We start from the raw sequence: 17,938 nt of genomic DNA on the forward strand, positions 1-17,938 counted from the left end.
TTTTCTCTGTAACAATGAATGATTTAACTTTGTATAATCAAAATCGTAAACATCTAGCTCGAGCGCTTCAACACACACGTCAAACGAATGCAGTATCATCAGAAACACAACAAACGTGGAATCCTTACGCATACAATTCCCATGACCTCCGCCCCTCTCTGATTGGCTGCTTCACGCTGTCAATCATCTGGCGCTCGTTACGCCAGCGCTCCTACAGTAAATATTTGTGTTTGCTCAACCGGCTGTAATGGTGGACGACTGAAAGAGAAAAGCGGAGAGACTAAATCTCAAAAATCCTGTCCCGGGTAAAGCACTATTGTTCGTGGCTCGGAAACAAACACCAGCGAATATGGATGAACTCAAGCATCAAGTTATGATAAACCAGTTCGTCCTGACAGCTGGATGTGCCGCAGACCAGGCGAAACAGCTTTTGCAAGCGGCACATTGGCAGTTTGAGGTGAGCGCAACGGACAGCACACTATGCATGCCTACGCCAGTGCATTGTTTATGTGATGCACTGTATACATTGTCGCGCGTCTAGTTGCCATTTCTAGGAATGACTATTAACAATGACCCAAGCCAGTTTTATTTTCATCCTTGGGCATTTCAAATCTATTAATGTGTTTTATTTTTTTAGATAAAAAGGCACTTAAATACACCTCTTTAGTTTAGTAGGCTATAACAATTGCGAAAGGCTCAACAAAGATAGACTACTATCCAATTAGAGTTTACTCCAGATTAAATACTATAATCCTTCCCCATGGCACAGTGTACTAGCTTTCCATGCTATTATGCAATGAAGATGACCACACTGACAGATTACACTACAGCAGAGTGCATCAATGTTGAGCTTTCGTTTCAGCTCGCTAAAAATAAGTGAAACCCCATCAGTTCCCCAGTAGGCTATAGCGTGATATGAATAATGTTTAAATATTACTAAACAGCATGTGAAGTAATGTTGTGTTATGATCTCTCACTCACAGACAGCCCTTAGTGCCTTCTTTCAAGAGACAAATATACCCTACGGTCACCATCATCAAATGGTAAGAAAGCCGCCATCTCTGTTTATAAGCGTTTACTTGAATGAATTTAACTTTTTTTTTCTGTTGCACGTGTTTGTTATGCTAATATACGAGCTCAGTTTATATCGTGGCTGCAACAATAACAATGTAAAGCTGTAGCCATAGTGTCGGCCATGTTGCGGAGAGACGGGGCTTCCAGAAATAAACACACACACTGACACACACAGGCGCTGTGTTCACTGTTATTACTGTAGTGTGCCGAGGTAGGCAGTATTTCTTTGTTGCAGCATAACTGAAATGAAATAATGGCCGCAAGGTTAAAGTATCACGGATGTGGGATTTCATCGGTCAAGCAAAAATCAGTGTCTTCTTGACTAGGGCAATGTTTATTAAAAGGGAACATATTATGTGCATCATGATGATGGAGTTCTGGAATATCCTACTGTCACTGAAAAACCTTGAAATATTAACACTAAGGTCCCAATACACTAATACAACAAGATCCTGTTAATAAATGTTTAATTTACTGTTCATTGTTCATGTTAGCTGGTGTCCATTAAATAATGTTAATATATACAGCTTTTGAATTTAATAATGTTTTAGTGAATTATGAAATTAACTTGAACTTAGGAGCAGCTTACACAAAACTAAAAACTAAAAACGGAAAACCTTCTACGCCTTTTGGCCATTCATTTACATGACAACAGTGTTTTGGGGGCCTGAAAACACAAACTTTTGAAAATGAGATTCAATTCAATTCACATTTATTTGTATAGCGCTTTTCACAATACATATTGTTTTATAGCAGCTTTACAGAAAATATATGTCTACATGACAATTTAGAGTGTTCTGTTATCAGAGGTGACTGTGTCCAAGTTATGTATTTCAGAAATGTGATTCAAAGTGATAGTTTTTGAAAACTACACCATTACCGTTATCATCTCCATTTAAATTACAAATACTTGTATTTGTGAAAACGATGACATCATGCGCATGTGTATTATGTGTTCAGTCTAGGCTATATGTGCAAAATGTTTCTTTACAGAGTGACATCGCCAACTACTGGCTTGGCTTATAATGCAACGATTTTAGTCGTTTTTGTGGATCTGTGTGAACAGGGATCGTTTGACAACATTGTCGTCCGTAGGGGCTACGCCAAAAATGCAAGGGAAAAACTGTTCCGTTTTTAGTACAACGTTGTCGTGTAAACCTACCCTTAGATTAATAAATGCATTGAAAATTTGTATTATTTGTTCATGTTAATTAATGTAGTTAACAAATGTAACCTTATTATAAAGTGTTAATGGTGTATATATACATTTTTAAATGGTGTTGTTCAGACCGGGAAATGTCTTGGAACTTAATAAAATGTTTAAAAGAGATGCAAATTTCTATAGTGAAGATAAATGTTTCTAGTTATGCTTTGCTGTAAAATATTTCATCTAGTAAATAATGTTCTTGTGTAGATCAAAACATGCTTGCAAGTCATAGAAATGTTCTAAGTGTGAGTGAATCGTTCTTTTGGGTCAGTTATTTTTAATGGCAGTAAGGCTGGTTCATAAAATTATAATAATAATAATTATTATTATGTAATTAAAATTGGACAATCTTTGATGTTCAGTTACATATTACACATCAGTACACAATGTTGTGCAATATTTCAGATATCAGTTGACCCCATGTTTGTTTGAGGTGTATTGATGTGAGAATGGGATGGGGGATACAAAAGTACCTATGGATCATTGCTTGAGACTGAACGCAGGATTTGTCCACTGCCTCATAATTTAAATAGATCCAGGTGAAAACACAAGAAGCAGAGGTGTGATTTTTGTGGCATGGCTACCAACACTTACTAATGTTATTAGTTATGCTCTCCTAATCAAGTTTGCGCCACAATTTCCCTTGCGCCGGCACACTAATTTTGATTGAAAGTGAAGTCATAAGTGTATTAAAAAATACTTGTGTGCTTACGTCACAGAGTGTTCTTTTATGTTGGTTTGGTCCTGCAGTCTTGTTTGGAGGGGTCCTAAGTAAACAGGATTTCAGAATTGGTTGTTGTAAATTAATCACTGATGTTGACTGTAGTCTTAACATAAAATCATTTACTCAACATGAGAGTGAGTTTTTTTTGTTTTTGCATGAACTACTCATTCAAGCGTTTATTTTAAAGCACAACATCAGAGCCGCAATTAAAGTTGACCACATGTTCATGCCTCACTGAAGCTTAACATCTGAATGCATTGCTGTTCATTCATTTTACTAATAAACGTTAAATATTAGGAAGTGATTGTTGTGAATGGACAAGTCGTCAAGGGCTGAGATCCTGCTCTGGACAGATGTAATGTTAGATGTTTGTCTCCTAGAGTGACCCTGCGGCTGTAGTCCTACAGTAATTGCTGACCACGTTAACTCATAACTCACACGCTGAGCCCAATACTCAAAAAAGAAATTTGGATGTCACACTGAAAAACTTAATTATGAATTTATTATAATGAAATCTGGGTTTTGAAACACAAAAAAAGTAATTCACAGTAAAATACACTCTGTTATAAGAAAGAAGGACAAAAACAGTATGAATATTATATAAATAAAAGGATTTATTGCTAATGATTAATAGTGACTTGCAATGTCTTTTTGTTACCATATTATATTACAAAATAAAAAAAATCTTATTACAGCATGCAGGGCAGTAGTGCCATTGCAGGGGATGCGACTTAACCAAATATTTAGTGTTTTTTCAATTGAAGATTCTAATTTAATGTAGGTCATCAATTATTAAACAAAGATATAAATCTGTTCTATTGATTTCTATAATCGAGTAAAATATATTTGAAATCAGACATAAGCAGAATGTGTGGTTCATTACCAAAGGATACAAATGTAAAAATCCACATTTTGACAAATAACGTTTTCCCAAGGAATTTTGTTAGTGAAGCTGTGACCATGCAGTCACCTCCAGCAATTAAAACAGGATTTAACACACAAAGAGTAGAAAAGGCTCTTTTCCTGGCATTGGGGCTGAGAGGGAGGGGTACAAGTTCTGGTAACTTTAACTGTGGTTTGTTCCTGGGTGTGACCTAAGAAAGAATAGGCAATATTAAAATGTTTAGATACAATCTGCAGTGTAGACAGAGTTGAGAAAAGGTTAGAGTAATGACGAGTTTATGGCAGTTAACGGACAGTTTTATTAAAATGATCATGGAGCGAAGCTCCTTATCTTGATGACCTTACAGTCATGTTGCCAATAAAAGAGAGCAGATGTTCTCTCTTGTGGAGGCTGTGAATTGGGGAAGTGGGATAATCAGACCTTGTGAAACAGTATAACGAAAAAAATTAAGAAGTTTTTTATTTATTTTTTATGCTGGAATGTCAAAAGTCAATGTATGCAAAGTATTTCACTTTGAGACAATGATTCTGTTTGAACTGAAGCATCTGGCATTTCATGCTTTGTGTTATTAGGGTGCCAGAAAGAGTAAACCACATAAACCACATTTACAGGCATTGTTTCCCAGCATGCATTGCAAATGTGCGAACAAGAAGTAACTTGTCATGCACATGTCAAACCAAGACATCAAGGTTTGGAAGGTTAGCAAGCCATGGCCCAAATTACCCCCTGCTGGTAGAGGCCGTCGTTGTGTAGGATTCCATTCCCCTGAATCAAAACCTCTAAAAACACATGCTATGCTAGCTTTTCTCCTTTCTTTTCTTTTTTCTTGTATGCTAGCATGCTCTTGAAACTTATCACTGTGGAACTCTTCCCCCGCAGCTATAGCATTAGCGGCAGAAGTATAATATCATTGGAATGAATTTCAAAATAATTTTTTTCTAGCTGATGAATGATAAAAACATTGACAACCAATCAGAATCCACCTGATTTTAAAGATAATGTGTGTTTAAAGCGACAGACGACATAACATCACTGCAAGCTTAAAATTAACTGTAAGTTATCGTTGTTGGTGTGGACGTGGAGTTATCATTATAGTTATTTTTACATTCTTGGTGTGAACAGGCCATTAAAGTAATAGAGTATTTTGTCATAGTTATAGTACAAACATCCATGCCTTTCTGTTTCATGTATTTCTGCTCACATACTCCAGGACAAACAGTTTAAAGCACGACATGAAAATTCACCCTATGCACACACACATCTCACAATCCAATTAACATAGAACCAAGTCCCAGTACATTTTTATTTTTCAATAAGCTGTTTGATAAACGCTCGGATGTACGTCAAAATACGGAAGAAAAGATCTGTCGCTACTTCTGTTCGTCGTGCTGAAAAAAGAATGTCATAACTCTCCATGATGTCTTTCAGTTGGACGCCTTTTAAACTGCTCTGATTGAACAACTTTAGCTGTTTTACGATGCACATAACTTGGCAGAGGACACTGCAGCCGGCATTGGCCAGTCGTGTCCTTGATTTGAGCATACAGTAAGTGTTACGTCTTGTTTTCACCATGAAAACCATCCATTTTCAGACAATATTTGTCTCTTTTTCTTTGGCTCTGAAATCCCTCTGTACTGTGCCAACACTCAGGTTAATAATCAAGCCTCAAACGGAGAGATCATTTGCTCACATATGTGCAAACACTTGAACAGACGCGCACACACGATAATAGAGTGCAGAGATCAGGAAAAACCTCTGCATCTCTGCAGTATGTGATTACAAATTACAGTTCTAAAAATCAAAGCAGCTCCTGAAGGCATTGTCCACACCTCCCAGCTTCTCTTTCTCTCAGAGACTCACAGATATGCGTACAGCAGATCAGGCAGTGCAGTTCTGTTACAATGGAACACTGCAGTGAACCGTCAATTATCTCATTACAAACCTTATTATAATATTTCATACGCCATCTGCTAACAATGTTATCACTTTCCATAATTCCAGCTCTGAGTCATACATGCGTGAGGATGTAAAACAGTGGTTGTAGTAGAACCTCCGAGCTGCAGTGTATGCATGGAGCGGTGAATTCAGTTTCACTGGTTCAGTTTAAAGGAATTTGAAAGCTTTCCTTTGTTTTACGTTAAACATTGTTAGCTATTCCAGTGGAATGGAGGAGCGTTTTTCTCAAGCTCACGTGAAATCCGTAAATCCCCCCCACTGCTTGTTTCTGGATTGGAAAGTCTGGCTACTTGAACAATAGAAAGGGAAACATAATTGATGCTCTTCATTTATTTTTCCTGATGCCCATGCAATGTTTACGGATGCGCTTGGAATACCAAACACACTGTTTAATAATGTTTAACACATGTTTTTGCATTGGTTCATGTTGGAAATGGGCACACAACACGATTATGTCCATTTTGGTGTCAAAACATTATTGATTCAAATAGGGATGCACCGATCCACATTTTTTCACTTCCGATCCGATCCCGATACCTGAATTTGGATATCGGCCGATACCGATACTATTCCGATACCAGAGCTGTGTTTGCTTTAATATTATTATTATCATTATTGTTTATTTTATATGATGCTGAAATAAACTCCTCTCAACAGGCAAGTATGATATGTAGGCCTACATATTTATGCATGTATGGTAAGTATAAGGTCAGAAAAGGAAGTCAGAAAAATCCTGTTAACAGGAAAAATCCCATTCTGAAAACAAATATGCAACTGTAGGTCATGTCAATATTTATTACATTCCCAAAATGTCAAATACTTGAGTCTTGAAATATAAGAAAAACATCTTACACACACACACACACACACACACACACACACTATCTAAAGGGTGATCCTCGCTCCGATGCTGTAACTCTCTCGATGAATGCTCGATCAACATCAGCCATGTGCAAACAGACAAGCGGATTTCGCCTCAGACGCGCGTCAATTTCGCTTCAAACTTTTGCTTTTTACGAGCGTCAATTTCGCTCTGGGCGCGCGAATGGATTCAAAATATTCAAGCGTCCAACTAGACGCGGCAGACGCGAATTTGACGCGCTATTCGCGTTTGGTGTGAACGCACAGTAACGTGGTGCTTTTTTAAATGTTTGATTGCATTCGTTGTGTTGTACGACGCGAGGGAGCTTCAACGAGCTCTGAATTACGGCTTTGCAAACATTGCATTTTGCTGTCTTGCTCTGCGGTGTTTCCAGTGTGAAGAATTTCCACACAGCGGCCGCAAACTGCGGAATGGATTTCCTGAGCGGTGGCGTGTCTCATAACTCTGTGTCTCATTGAGCCGCGCCTCCGTTCAGGAAATCCATTCCGCAGTTTGCAGCCAGCTAGCAGACTAGCCGGCGGGAATCACTTTTGGAGTCATTTCAGCAGACAACGTTAAAGCGCAGACATGACTCAAGCATATCGGATATCTCCGCAGGTTGGATCGGGAAAATCCGATACGTGAATTACGCTGGTATCGGTCCCGATACCGATACTGGATCGGATCGGCCCCATCCCTAGATTCAAAACAATGTTTTTTTTTCCAAGTCCCACATTTGACCTGGATCATTGTCAATGTCTTATAGAGTCCAACAGTTGGGTTCAGGAAGTAAAAATCCCATTCATTTAACGATCATTTATAACTCTAAAGCTACGAGTTTGTTAATCAATGGTATATGCTGTGGTATATATCCATGTGGTCCTGTTTTGTATCGCAAATTGACATGTCTAGAAATGTAAACAAGCTTTAAACCAGCTCTGAACTGTATACATACTATACACTAAATTCTGAAAAGTTTTGGTCTTTTTTTTTGTTTTTGTTTTTTTTGTGCGCTTTGGTGTGCATAAATGAATGAATTATATGGACTCCTCATAGCATTTGGTTATTAGGTGTCCTTTTGGAGTCTCCCAAGTATCCTTTTTTGGAAAGACACCCATATATATCTTGAAAAAAGCTTGCAGAAATGATAGTTTACTTCGCTGGATATAGCAAATTATTACAGTTTTCTATCGTGTTTAATTCAATTGTTACTAACGATGCTTAATGGGATTGTAGTTATTTCTGTCACTGAAGCAGTGTTGTACCTTTGTCAGTTTCACCGATTTTAAAATACCTTTTCACTTCAAATCAAAGTTTGTATTGTTTTGATTCACCTTGTAGCTGGTTGGTTTGGTTCATGGTTATAACTCTTTAATGGGAAAAATACTTTCAGAACCAAGGTTGCTAAAATATTTAGCTGGCACTGTTGCTCTCTATTTGTCTTGTTTTAAAAAGAAACCACTCAAATACCTTATTTCAATGTTACATTTTTGTTTTTTGTTTTTTTTGAATTTAATATGTAGAGAGAAATATAGCCTATGTAGGTCGTTTGTTAGTGGATTTCTCAAAAAAAAAAAAAAAAAAAAAATGTTAACATGTGGGTCTGTACAAAAAAATATGTTGAAAAGTAGTGCTAATTTTCTGCCAGGACATAATCCTTTAAGTTTACGTACATTTCTTTTAACCCTAAAACAAATCACAATGCAATGCGCAATTTAAAATACCTATAAAAAAAATTAAAACATAATCTTATTTGTATCTAAACATTCTTAGAATTCCAACCTCGGAATTCTAACTGCAACATCGGCTCATCCAATGGCGTGAGTTTGGGGCTGGCCTGTCTTTTTGTCCAACCAGTGAAAGTCAAGGGGTGTGTTTAGAAGCCGGTTTGAAGACATATTTTCTTACAGTTCTGTTGATAACACACAGCTTTAACACTAACAGTGTCCCGAAACAGACAAAAACAGTTAAACATTCACTAGGTTTCCAAGTAAATGAAGTGTAACAAACAAAAAATGCAGTGTAACAAAGTGGACTGGGCTGTGCACCACAGGTTCTGTTTTTCTACGCCAACTCTGACCTCATTTCTCATCAACAGAGCTGTCCTCACAACCAAAATATTTCCACAGCAACCCAGCTGTTGACCAGAGCGTGTTTGTTATGTACACTGCATCTCTTGTCGATGTTTCTGAATTATGGAGGATCTGCAGATGCATCTGCTCTCGGTTTGACGGCCGTGTTAAGCCACTGACCTTCTCCACATCTGCAGCAGCTGTCCTGACGGCTGATGCATTATTAGATGCCATTTTGTGTGACTCTCAAAAACGCCCCCTCAGTGCCATTTGAAGCCTAGTAACAGCTTCATAGCTTCTTTTTTTTTTATCCCTTAGACTTCCTGTTGTAAACACTTTTGTGAATTAAAGCCATCTAGGGACACTGAAGTCCATTTGAGACTTTTGACCAGCCACAATGGGGTGATTGTGGTTTTTGGCGAGATATCCTTACTGATGGGTCAATAAAAACTGCAGACGGCAGGATTCAAGGTTGCTGACTGGATGGGACACAGATACGGATTTGATCGCTGCAGTAAGACAATATGGGCATGTTTCTCATACGGTACCTGTGCAAGGGCACATCAGGAAGTATCCCAGTGAAACGCTGTCCATTCATTTAGCTTTCATTCACAAAAATCTCTAGATTTCCCCCCACATATTAGTCCTAATTCAACCCACAGACTGCTCACGTGCGCATTTGTGGCAGCCTTTGAAATGTTGTTTATTCTGGTGATGTTGCTCTCCCACCCAAAACATTGCAGGATTGCGGGGGTGCTCTCATGAGGCCTATTGTGTACCTCTGTAAATGTGAGTTTTGTTGTGGACAGAGGACAGCGAGTTTAGAGAGGAAGGTCACCGAGGTAATGGAGTAGCCGAACATCGCACAGAGGAAGGCAGAGCGGGTGATGCCTGAGCATAGATGAGAAACAGGAAGTAGAACTGTTCGAAGAGAACCAATCAGCACAGGCAGCAAGAATGCGAAGGAAGGGAGGGAATGTCGGGATGATCTGCTGGGACACTTTAGCAGAATTGAATTTGGCCACTGTAAAATATTTGAGCTGTTTGTCAGACAGTTTAGAATGTGTTCATCATGAAATGCTTTCGCAGCCTAATTTACTTCTGTAATCTGTAAAAGATGGGACCTAATTGTATCCATCAGGAATTTATTAGATCACGGAAAGCGGTCTTTTTGTGATATCAATATACACATGACGGGTTTGTGACATCAGCCAAAAAGGAAAGTCATTTAGAGGTGGAGCAAGATCTGGTTAACTGATTTAATTTGATTAAAGTGTATATACATATACACACACCTGTTCAAAAGTTTGAGGTCAGCAAGATGAATAAATACATTTTATATTCACGATACATCAGAAATTATATGAAAGAAATGTATGAAAAAAGATTTGTATCACAAAAATGTTAAGCAGCACAACAGTTTTTAACATTGATAATACTAAGAAATGTTTCTTGAGCAACAAATCAGATTTCAGAAGAATCATGTGACTGAAGACTGGAGTAATGGCTGCTGAAAATTCAGCTTTGCATCAAAGGAATCAATTATATTTTTCAAATATATTCAAACTGTTACTGTACAATCTGTAACACTTTATTTTGATGGTCCCCTTTGAACATTCTGTTGACTATAAGTAACGTTTTACCTATGAGTCAACTAGAGTAATTTGAGTATTAATAGACTGTCTGCTTAATATCTGCTAACTGTTTATTTTGATTGTCCCCCAACAGATATTCTACTGACTATAAGTTTCTTTGCAAATACATGTCAACTTATTCTAACCCTAACACTACCAGTCTACTAATACTCTACTAACACTCTAATAAGAGTTAGTAGACATGTAGGTGCAGCGTTACTTCTAGGTAACAGAATGTGTAAAAGGGACAAATGTGTATGTTACCATACAATCTTGCCGACCCCAAACTTTACAACAATAGTGTAAGTTTTGTGCAATTATGTGCATTATCAAAGAACACATTTGTGATTCTTTCTTCATCTGTTTGTTTTCAGATGTGTACTCCTGCAAACACACCCGCGACGCCACCAAACTTCCCAGACGCCCTCACCATGTTCTCGCGACTCAAAGCCTCAGAAAGCTTCAACAGCAGCAGCAGTCCCAGCATGGCCACCTCGCCCCCTCCACCTCCGGTCAGCTGGGGCATGACCCCACCCGTGCCCAACCAGCAGGGCTTATGGACTCAGGGGCCTTCCCCGCAACAGGCCCACCCGCCCCCAGGCTGGCCCTCGGCTGTCAACCAGCAAGCGGCAACCGAACAGAAGGCCAGCGTCGCCATGGAGGCCGAGAGATGAGGGCCTGGACTACACGGCCCACGGGAGGGGAGCGAGGGTCAGGGGAGGGTCAGGGGCACTGGTTTTTCTCTCTCACTCACCCAACATGGAGGGGAAGAGAGCGCAACCAAGAATAACCAAGCAACATGGACATTTACAGAAGAGGAGCGAAAGCCAACACAAAGGTAATAAGAGAAATAAAGAAACAAGCGCACATTGTATTACTAAGAAAGCAACTGAATTTTTTTTTCTATAATAAAAAAGTAGTTTAACATATATGGGACTATGATCATTGCGCCCTTGGATTATTTCTGGTATTTTCTCAAAGATGGACGTCTAGCATCTGAGGCAGCAACTTTTCTCACGTTTTACTTTTTATCCTTTTATCTGATGTTCTTTATGCAAGACGTTGCATGTGGATTAGCGATCTGTTTTTGCGGTTTTTAACTAACTAGTAATGCAAGCGTTCATGTGTACAGTGTGTGAGACTTACACACTTAAACATTGTGTATCGGACTTACATTTTCTCTTTCCCCGTTGGATAATGGGACTTTTTTCGTACCTCACTGGTCATCTGACTCTACTCAACCAATCAGGGAATCTCACTAGTTGAACACACTTTTTTCGAACTCGAAACGGATTTTCCATGATGTTTTGCTTTGTCCATTATGCAGTAACTCATTGATGTCCTCAAAGATTGTAAAGATTGGTCTGAAAATTTATTCTGAAATATCTGGATATTTTATACTCATGGTTCACAGTTTTATTTAAATCTGTTTTTGGGGGAGCTGGTTAGCTGGTTTAGGTGTGTTGTTACTTAGTTGGGGAGAGTAAATCCATGCCGCTAAAGCTACATTAAAACAGACTACTATACAACATGTTTGTAAGCAGACTTGCCACTTTGCATGATGCATTCATATGTATATCATATTTTGTAGTTTCTTGCTTTTTGGGGGAATTCTACATGAACGCTTTTCGGGAATTCTGTCTCATTAACAGTTATAGAAAAAGTATCTCCTATTCAAGTTGTAATCCTGGCCCCATCTTCTTTTGTATTTCTATTTATGTAAAAATTATACATCTAAAATAAAGTTTAATTTCTTATTGGATGAAAACAATCATCATCAAGAAGCAGTCAGTAACCTATTTTAAAAATTTGTTTTATTTTCCATTTGCACCATTTTCTGATCAAACTTTTCTTTTGGGGTCACTTGTTCCCAAATGGTTTTCCATGTATGTTTTCCCCTGTTTGACTGTATTGATACCATTCCCACAATATTTGTGGACTACCTGATAATTAACTTATCATTGTTTGTGTTCCTGAATAAATATTGTATGTCCTATAGTGTGACTTCTGTTCCTGGATTGATTGTCCATTGTTTGTTGTTGTGATACTCTGATTGTACAGGTCAGTTTATAAGAAGGTTTAATATAAATATTACTAGCACCTATTATGCAAAATTCACTTTTACATGGTGTTTGAACATAAATGTGTGTTGGCAGAGAGTGTACACAACCACCCTATAATGATAAAAATCCACCCAGTGCTCTTTTTTTTATTCTTTTTTTTTATCCCCAAAAACCATAAGCAGTGTCTCAGAACAACCCATTCTCAGATTCTGGGCAATTTAACGTACTTTTGCACAAGCCCCTCCCACGACCGTTGACAGACACTGCAGTTTTAGCATAGCCCTGCCCTGAGTGAGCTGTACGCTATTGTTTCGACGCCGGAGCAGCGGTAGACAAGAATGTCTCCTAAGCGATTGAGGTGTTTTGTTATAAGTTGTAAGAATGAACATAGCAGTCGTCATTTACTCTGTACCAATTGTTCGTGACCCAGCTTACATTCTCCGGTGTGAAAGTGATCACAGCAGTAATGGAAGGGAGAGCGCGCACTTTATTACAGTTCAAAGGATTTGTTTTACGGATATAAAGTTTACCAGTTTATTGAGCACCCACTGAAAAGGTGTGTATATATTTGTTTACTGTTATTTGTAACAAGTGTTTTGTGTAATTCACTGTTTGTTGATGATAAAGAAAGGGAGAGAGTTTATGGATAAGACTTCTTATACTGTGTTTATTCAGCTCTTTTACTGTGATTTTCTGGAGTAAAACTGACGCTTCATCTTTTGTGTGATGTATAAAAAACTTCGTTAAACTCATCAGTATATTTTTGGCCATCATTCGGACGGGGTCCGCTACAGCAGGCTTGTATTGGTGATATCATTCCGTGAGATGTGATTGTCCTGAGTGACTTTGAGCGCGAGCTGGTAAGGCTCCGCCCTCTGGGCCGTCAGCAGCAGCTCATTTGCATTTAAAGGGATACACACTAAAACTGCGCGTTTTTCTCAGCCCCAAAAAGGGACAATTTAAACATGCTGTAAAAAATGATCTGAGCTAGAACTTAATATACTAAAGGCTGGAACACACCAAGCCGATGGTCGGCCGTCGGGCAGTTTTTGTGCGTCGACCGACTAAGTTTTCTCAGTGTGTTCCGCACCGTTGGCTGAAATTGGTCCTCGTCTGCTTTTTTCCGGCCGATTCCACATGTTGAATCGGCGTCGGGTCGTCGGTGAAAGAGGGAACTCTGATTGGCTGTTCAGCTTATAGAACGAGTCAGTACACGAGATGACGAGAATAGCAAAACAGTGAACAAAGAAGTCAAAACGCCACAGATAGAAGGCTGTTCTAAAGTTTCAATATTAACATGAGTGGAGTGGAATAAAGAAAGTGTTTAGCAGGATTGATATTCAAATTGGGTTTGTTTACGGTTTGTGTATCTGCAGCCTGCAGCGTCGGTTTCCCTTTTTGAATGATGAATATAGATGAATATATCTGCAGAAATAGACAGGCGACGCGAGGCGACAACACAGTCGGCTTTCATCAGCGCTAGTTCATCAGCGTTGGCTTGGTGTGTTCCAGGCTTAAGGACATCAGAGACTTATTTTACAAATCTTGTGAAAAGGGGCATAATGGGTGCCCCTTAAGTCTATTAAGTTGTTATTATTATTATTATTATTATTGAAATCTCATTCTTTCTACTTACAAGATGATACAAATTACTTAAAGTGAGGAAGTGAGACTGAAGTGAGGATTTTAAGCCTAATTTAAGCATCACAACATTATGAACTGGCAATAAATCCTTACATCATGAGGATCTGAGCAATTTTCTTAATCAGTATTTTGTATTCAATATTCTGGTTTTCCAGTAAAAATCTTTAAACAGTTTCAAAAGGGTCAAAGAAATGAATACTTAATTTCAAATTTATGCCAGCAAGAATGCATTATTGATCAAAGGTGACCGTTATAACTTATAATTTATTAAAGTATTTCTGTTTGAAATAAATTCTGTTCTTTTGAACTTTCCATTCATAAAAAAATCCTGAAAAAAGTATCACAATTTCCACAAAATTATTTTCAACATTGATTAGAAGCAATAAATCAGCATATTAGAATGATTTCTGAAGGATCATGTGACACTGAAGACTGGAGTAATGATGCTGATGATTCAGCTTTGCCATTATAGGAATAAATTACAAGCAAACATCTTATTTTTAAAATGTTTAAATATACAAATTTACATTTTTAAAAAGAAAAGCAAAAATTACTGTTTACGAAAATTAATATGGCCATTTGGATTACATGGAAATATATGATATACTAAGCATAAAGCTACAGCAGGTATTTCGAGAGACAATATCGCCTGCTTAACTCATGGCCACTTGAGGAGTGTGGAGAGGTCAGCAGGTTCTCAAGTTGGATGTCCTTGTTTCACCTCTGAATCAGAGAGAGAGAGCACGGCGCTACTGTTCTCTGTGTTTGTGTTTTTCAGGGCGTGATTTGGAAACCGAAACGTTGCCAAGTAAACCGGCGTTAGCGAGCATGGTGCTGTGGTTTGCCAGATGAACCTTGGCATAGGCCCTCAAACTTCGAGCCATCAGCCATCTTGATTTTGATCTATAGTCAAATGTAAAGTCCAATCACACTGTGGCACTCTTTATTTTGGCCTCTGAAATGGTCGCCCATTCTCTGTTCTGTTCCCATGTTATCACTGGCACAGCTCGAAGTTCAAAGCCCAATGTTCTTCATAGCAGGGGAGAGGGAAAGCGCAGATGTCTTCCTGCTAAGTGTGAACATCGTGCTGCATTTTGAAAAGGAGTTTGTGGTAAGGTTACGATGAGATAGGGGAGGGGTCGCATCTTTAAGAATCGGAAAAGGTTTAGCATTCTGGTTTTAAAAAAGATGTTTAACTTAATTTCTAATACTTAATTTTTAGGGATGAATTAAATCAAAATTAAATCAAAATTAAAAGTGACAGTAATAACATTTTATAATGTTACAAATATTTCTTTATAAATGCTGTTCTTTTGAACTTTCTATTCATCAAAGAATCCTGCTAAAATGTGCCAAGGGTTTTAAAAAATATATGAATCAGCACAACTGTTTTCAACATTAATAATAAGAAATGTCTCTTTAGCACCAAATCAGATTTCTGAAGGATCATGTGATGCTGAAGACTGCTGAAAATTCTGCTTCGCCATCACAGGAATGAATGACATTTAAAAAATGTATTAAAGTAGAAAACACTTGTTTTAAATGATAATAATACTTCAAAATAATACTGTTTTTACAGTATTTTGGTCAAAGAAATGCAGTCTTGGTGAGCATAAGCGACTTCTTATGAATCAGAAAAGGTTTGATATCAGATGACTCACACTGCCACACCAGGAGCCTGTGCCTCCTGTCAGGAGTTTAGGCTGGAATGAATGAGTGGGCATGAGTCAGCACAGGATATTATGGGTAAAAGATTTGATAGCTGCATTAACACCTACAACACTCGTTCAGCTCAGTGGCCCATCTGGAAACTGGAAGCATGTCTCCTTCCCATGACCTTAATGTTGGTATCTTTGCTCACGGCTGTCAGTTCTGAGCACTTTTGTTTTTAAAGGGTAACTCTCGCCAAATTCCAACCTAGGCTATTTTTGTTAATCTGCCCGAGTCAAACATTCATGTAAAAGCATAATTAGAATGGAAACGCCACTTTTATGTTTGACCGTATTTTCGTTTTCGGTCAAAATGCCTTTTGAATGGGAGAGCTAGGGGCACTACAGTGATAGCATCAAAATCTCTATTTTTAAAACACTAAGAAGGCTCGATACAACGTACAACTGTGCTCGAGGTATCACCAGGGGCTCTACACATGAACGCGAGCATTGACAACATTGTTTGTGTAAACAAAGTTTACAAAGAAAGGTTTTGTATGACTTTTGTCAGTCAAAAATAGTAGATCTCCAAATGCAACGTAACAGGGAGGAGAGTAAAGATGGAAAGCTCCTAAAGCTTAGTTCCATATAAATTCACAGATAATTTGTTGTTTTTCGTTAGTGAAAATCAATATTGACCTTGTATTTGAAAAAGGATCCTCATATAAGAAACAATACTAAAATTCAGAGTCAGTTCATTCGCATTCGGAGATCGACTATTTTTGACTGTCAAAATGCTGGCGGCTGGAAACAACAACAGTTGTTCAGAACCTTTATTTTGAGTAAACTCTGTGTACACAAAAAATTTTGATATTTCGAGCAAAGTTTCATGTTGTGTCGAGCCTTCCTAGTGTTTTAAAAATAGCGATTTTGATGCTATCATAGTCGTGCCCCTAACACTCCCATTCAAAAGGCAATTTGACCGAAAACGAAAATACGGTCAAACTTAAAAGTGCCGTTTCCATTCTAATTATGCTTTTAAACGAAAGTTTGCCTCGGGTAGATCGCTATTTTTCCCCAAAGTTAACCCTTTAAGCCAAACTCCTAAGCAGGAATTCTATGTGACTATTTGACAACACATACTGCACATAAAGCCAGTTTTAACTAAACTTCATCTGTGTCAGCCAAACTAGATAACATCATAACATTTAACAGGTTAAAAAATGGCTGAATTTGTAATGCCAATGTTGAAAATACACCCAAACATTTGATCAATAAAAGTACAAATGGTTACACTTTATTTTAAGGTGTCTGTGTAACAGTGTAATTATGTGTAATAATAATTAACTACATGTACTTATCGACCTTATGCACATCAGCGCCATCTTTAATTTTTAACAGGAATGAAAGCGAGGCTGTGAGGAATAGACATACATCTCTTCAGAGGGTTGTACTGTTATTTAATGTTTTTGGATTGTTCTGCTGACGAAACACTGCAAAAAATATCTATCCAAGAAACTTCACTAGACATAGAACTCCAGACATCACGAGCAGTGGAAAACTATAAGTGATCAAGGAGCTTTATACAGCTTTTTACAAGTCTATCCCTCACAGCCTCACTTTCATACCGGTCATGGCGCTGCTCTAAATGAGGTCTACAGGGTTAGGGTTAGGATTGAGGTTTGGTTTGGTAATGTTATTACTACAGTAACTAAATGTAACAAGGACACTGTAAACACAGAAGTGGGCCGAAAGATCAAGTAAACAATTTTGACAAGTGATCTTTCTCATCCTTATTAAAGGTGCTCTAAGCGACGTTGGTTGACGTCACATCTTGTTGACTCTCAAAGTATTGTCAAACAAAACGGAGGCTAGCTCGACCCTCCCTCCTCCTCATCCCGCCCCCCTCCCTTCTGTGCTTCCTGAAACAGTCATGAACCATTTAGAAAAACCAAACTGGATTTACCCACCTGTCCAGCAAAAACAGAGCCACCTGAATGTCGGATTGGAAGCCCTTCGGTCGGCAGAGTTCTCGCCACCTTTTGAACGCTTTTCCGATGTAAATTCGGGACTTTGCACGTTCCTTGTCCTTTTCCCTTTTCTTTGTTATTTGTTCATCGGAACGTCTTCTCTTTGGTCGTGTGTCGGC

General features: G+C 38.3%; 1 protein-coding gene across 1 annotated transcript; it reads left to right on the top strand.

Annotated features, from left to right (window-relative positions):
• Positions 1 to 211: 211 nt before the first annotated feature.
• ubald1a (UBA-like domain containing 1a) lies at positions 212 to 11,253 on the top strand. Its single transcript, XM_082152887.1, has 3 exons — positions 212 to 457; positions 984 to 1,043; positions 10,808 to 11,253. Exons 1-3 carry the CDS (start codon positions 350 to 352, stop codon positions 11,105 to 11,107), a joined length of 468 nt encoding a protein of 155 aa, XP_082009013.1. The 5' UTR covers positions 212 to 349; the 3' UTR covers positions 11,108 to 11,253.
• Positions 11,254 to 17,938: the final 6,685 nt, after the last annotated feature.

This window comes from Leuciscus leuciscus, assembly GCF_965113295.1.
Source record: "Leuciscus leuciscus genome assembly, chromosome: 21".
NCBI lineage: Eukaryota > Metazoa > Chordata > Actinopteri > Cypriniformes > Leuciscidae > Leuciscus > Leuciscus leuciscus.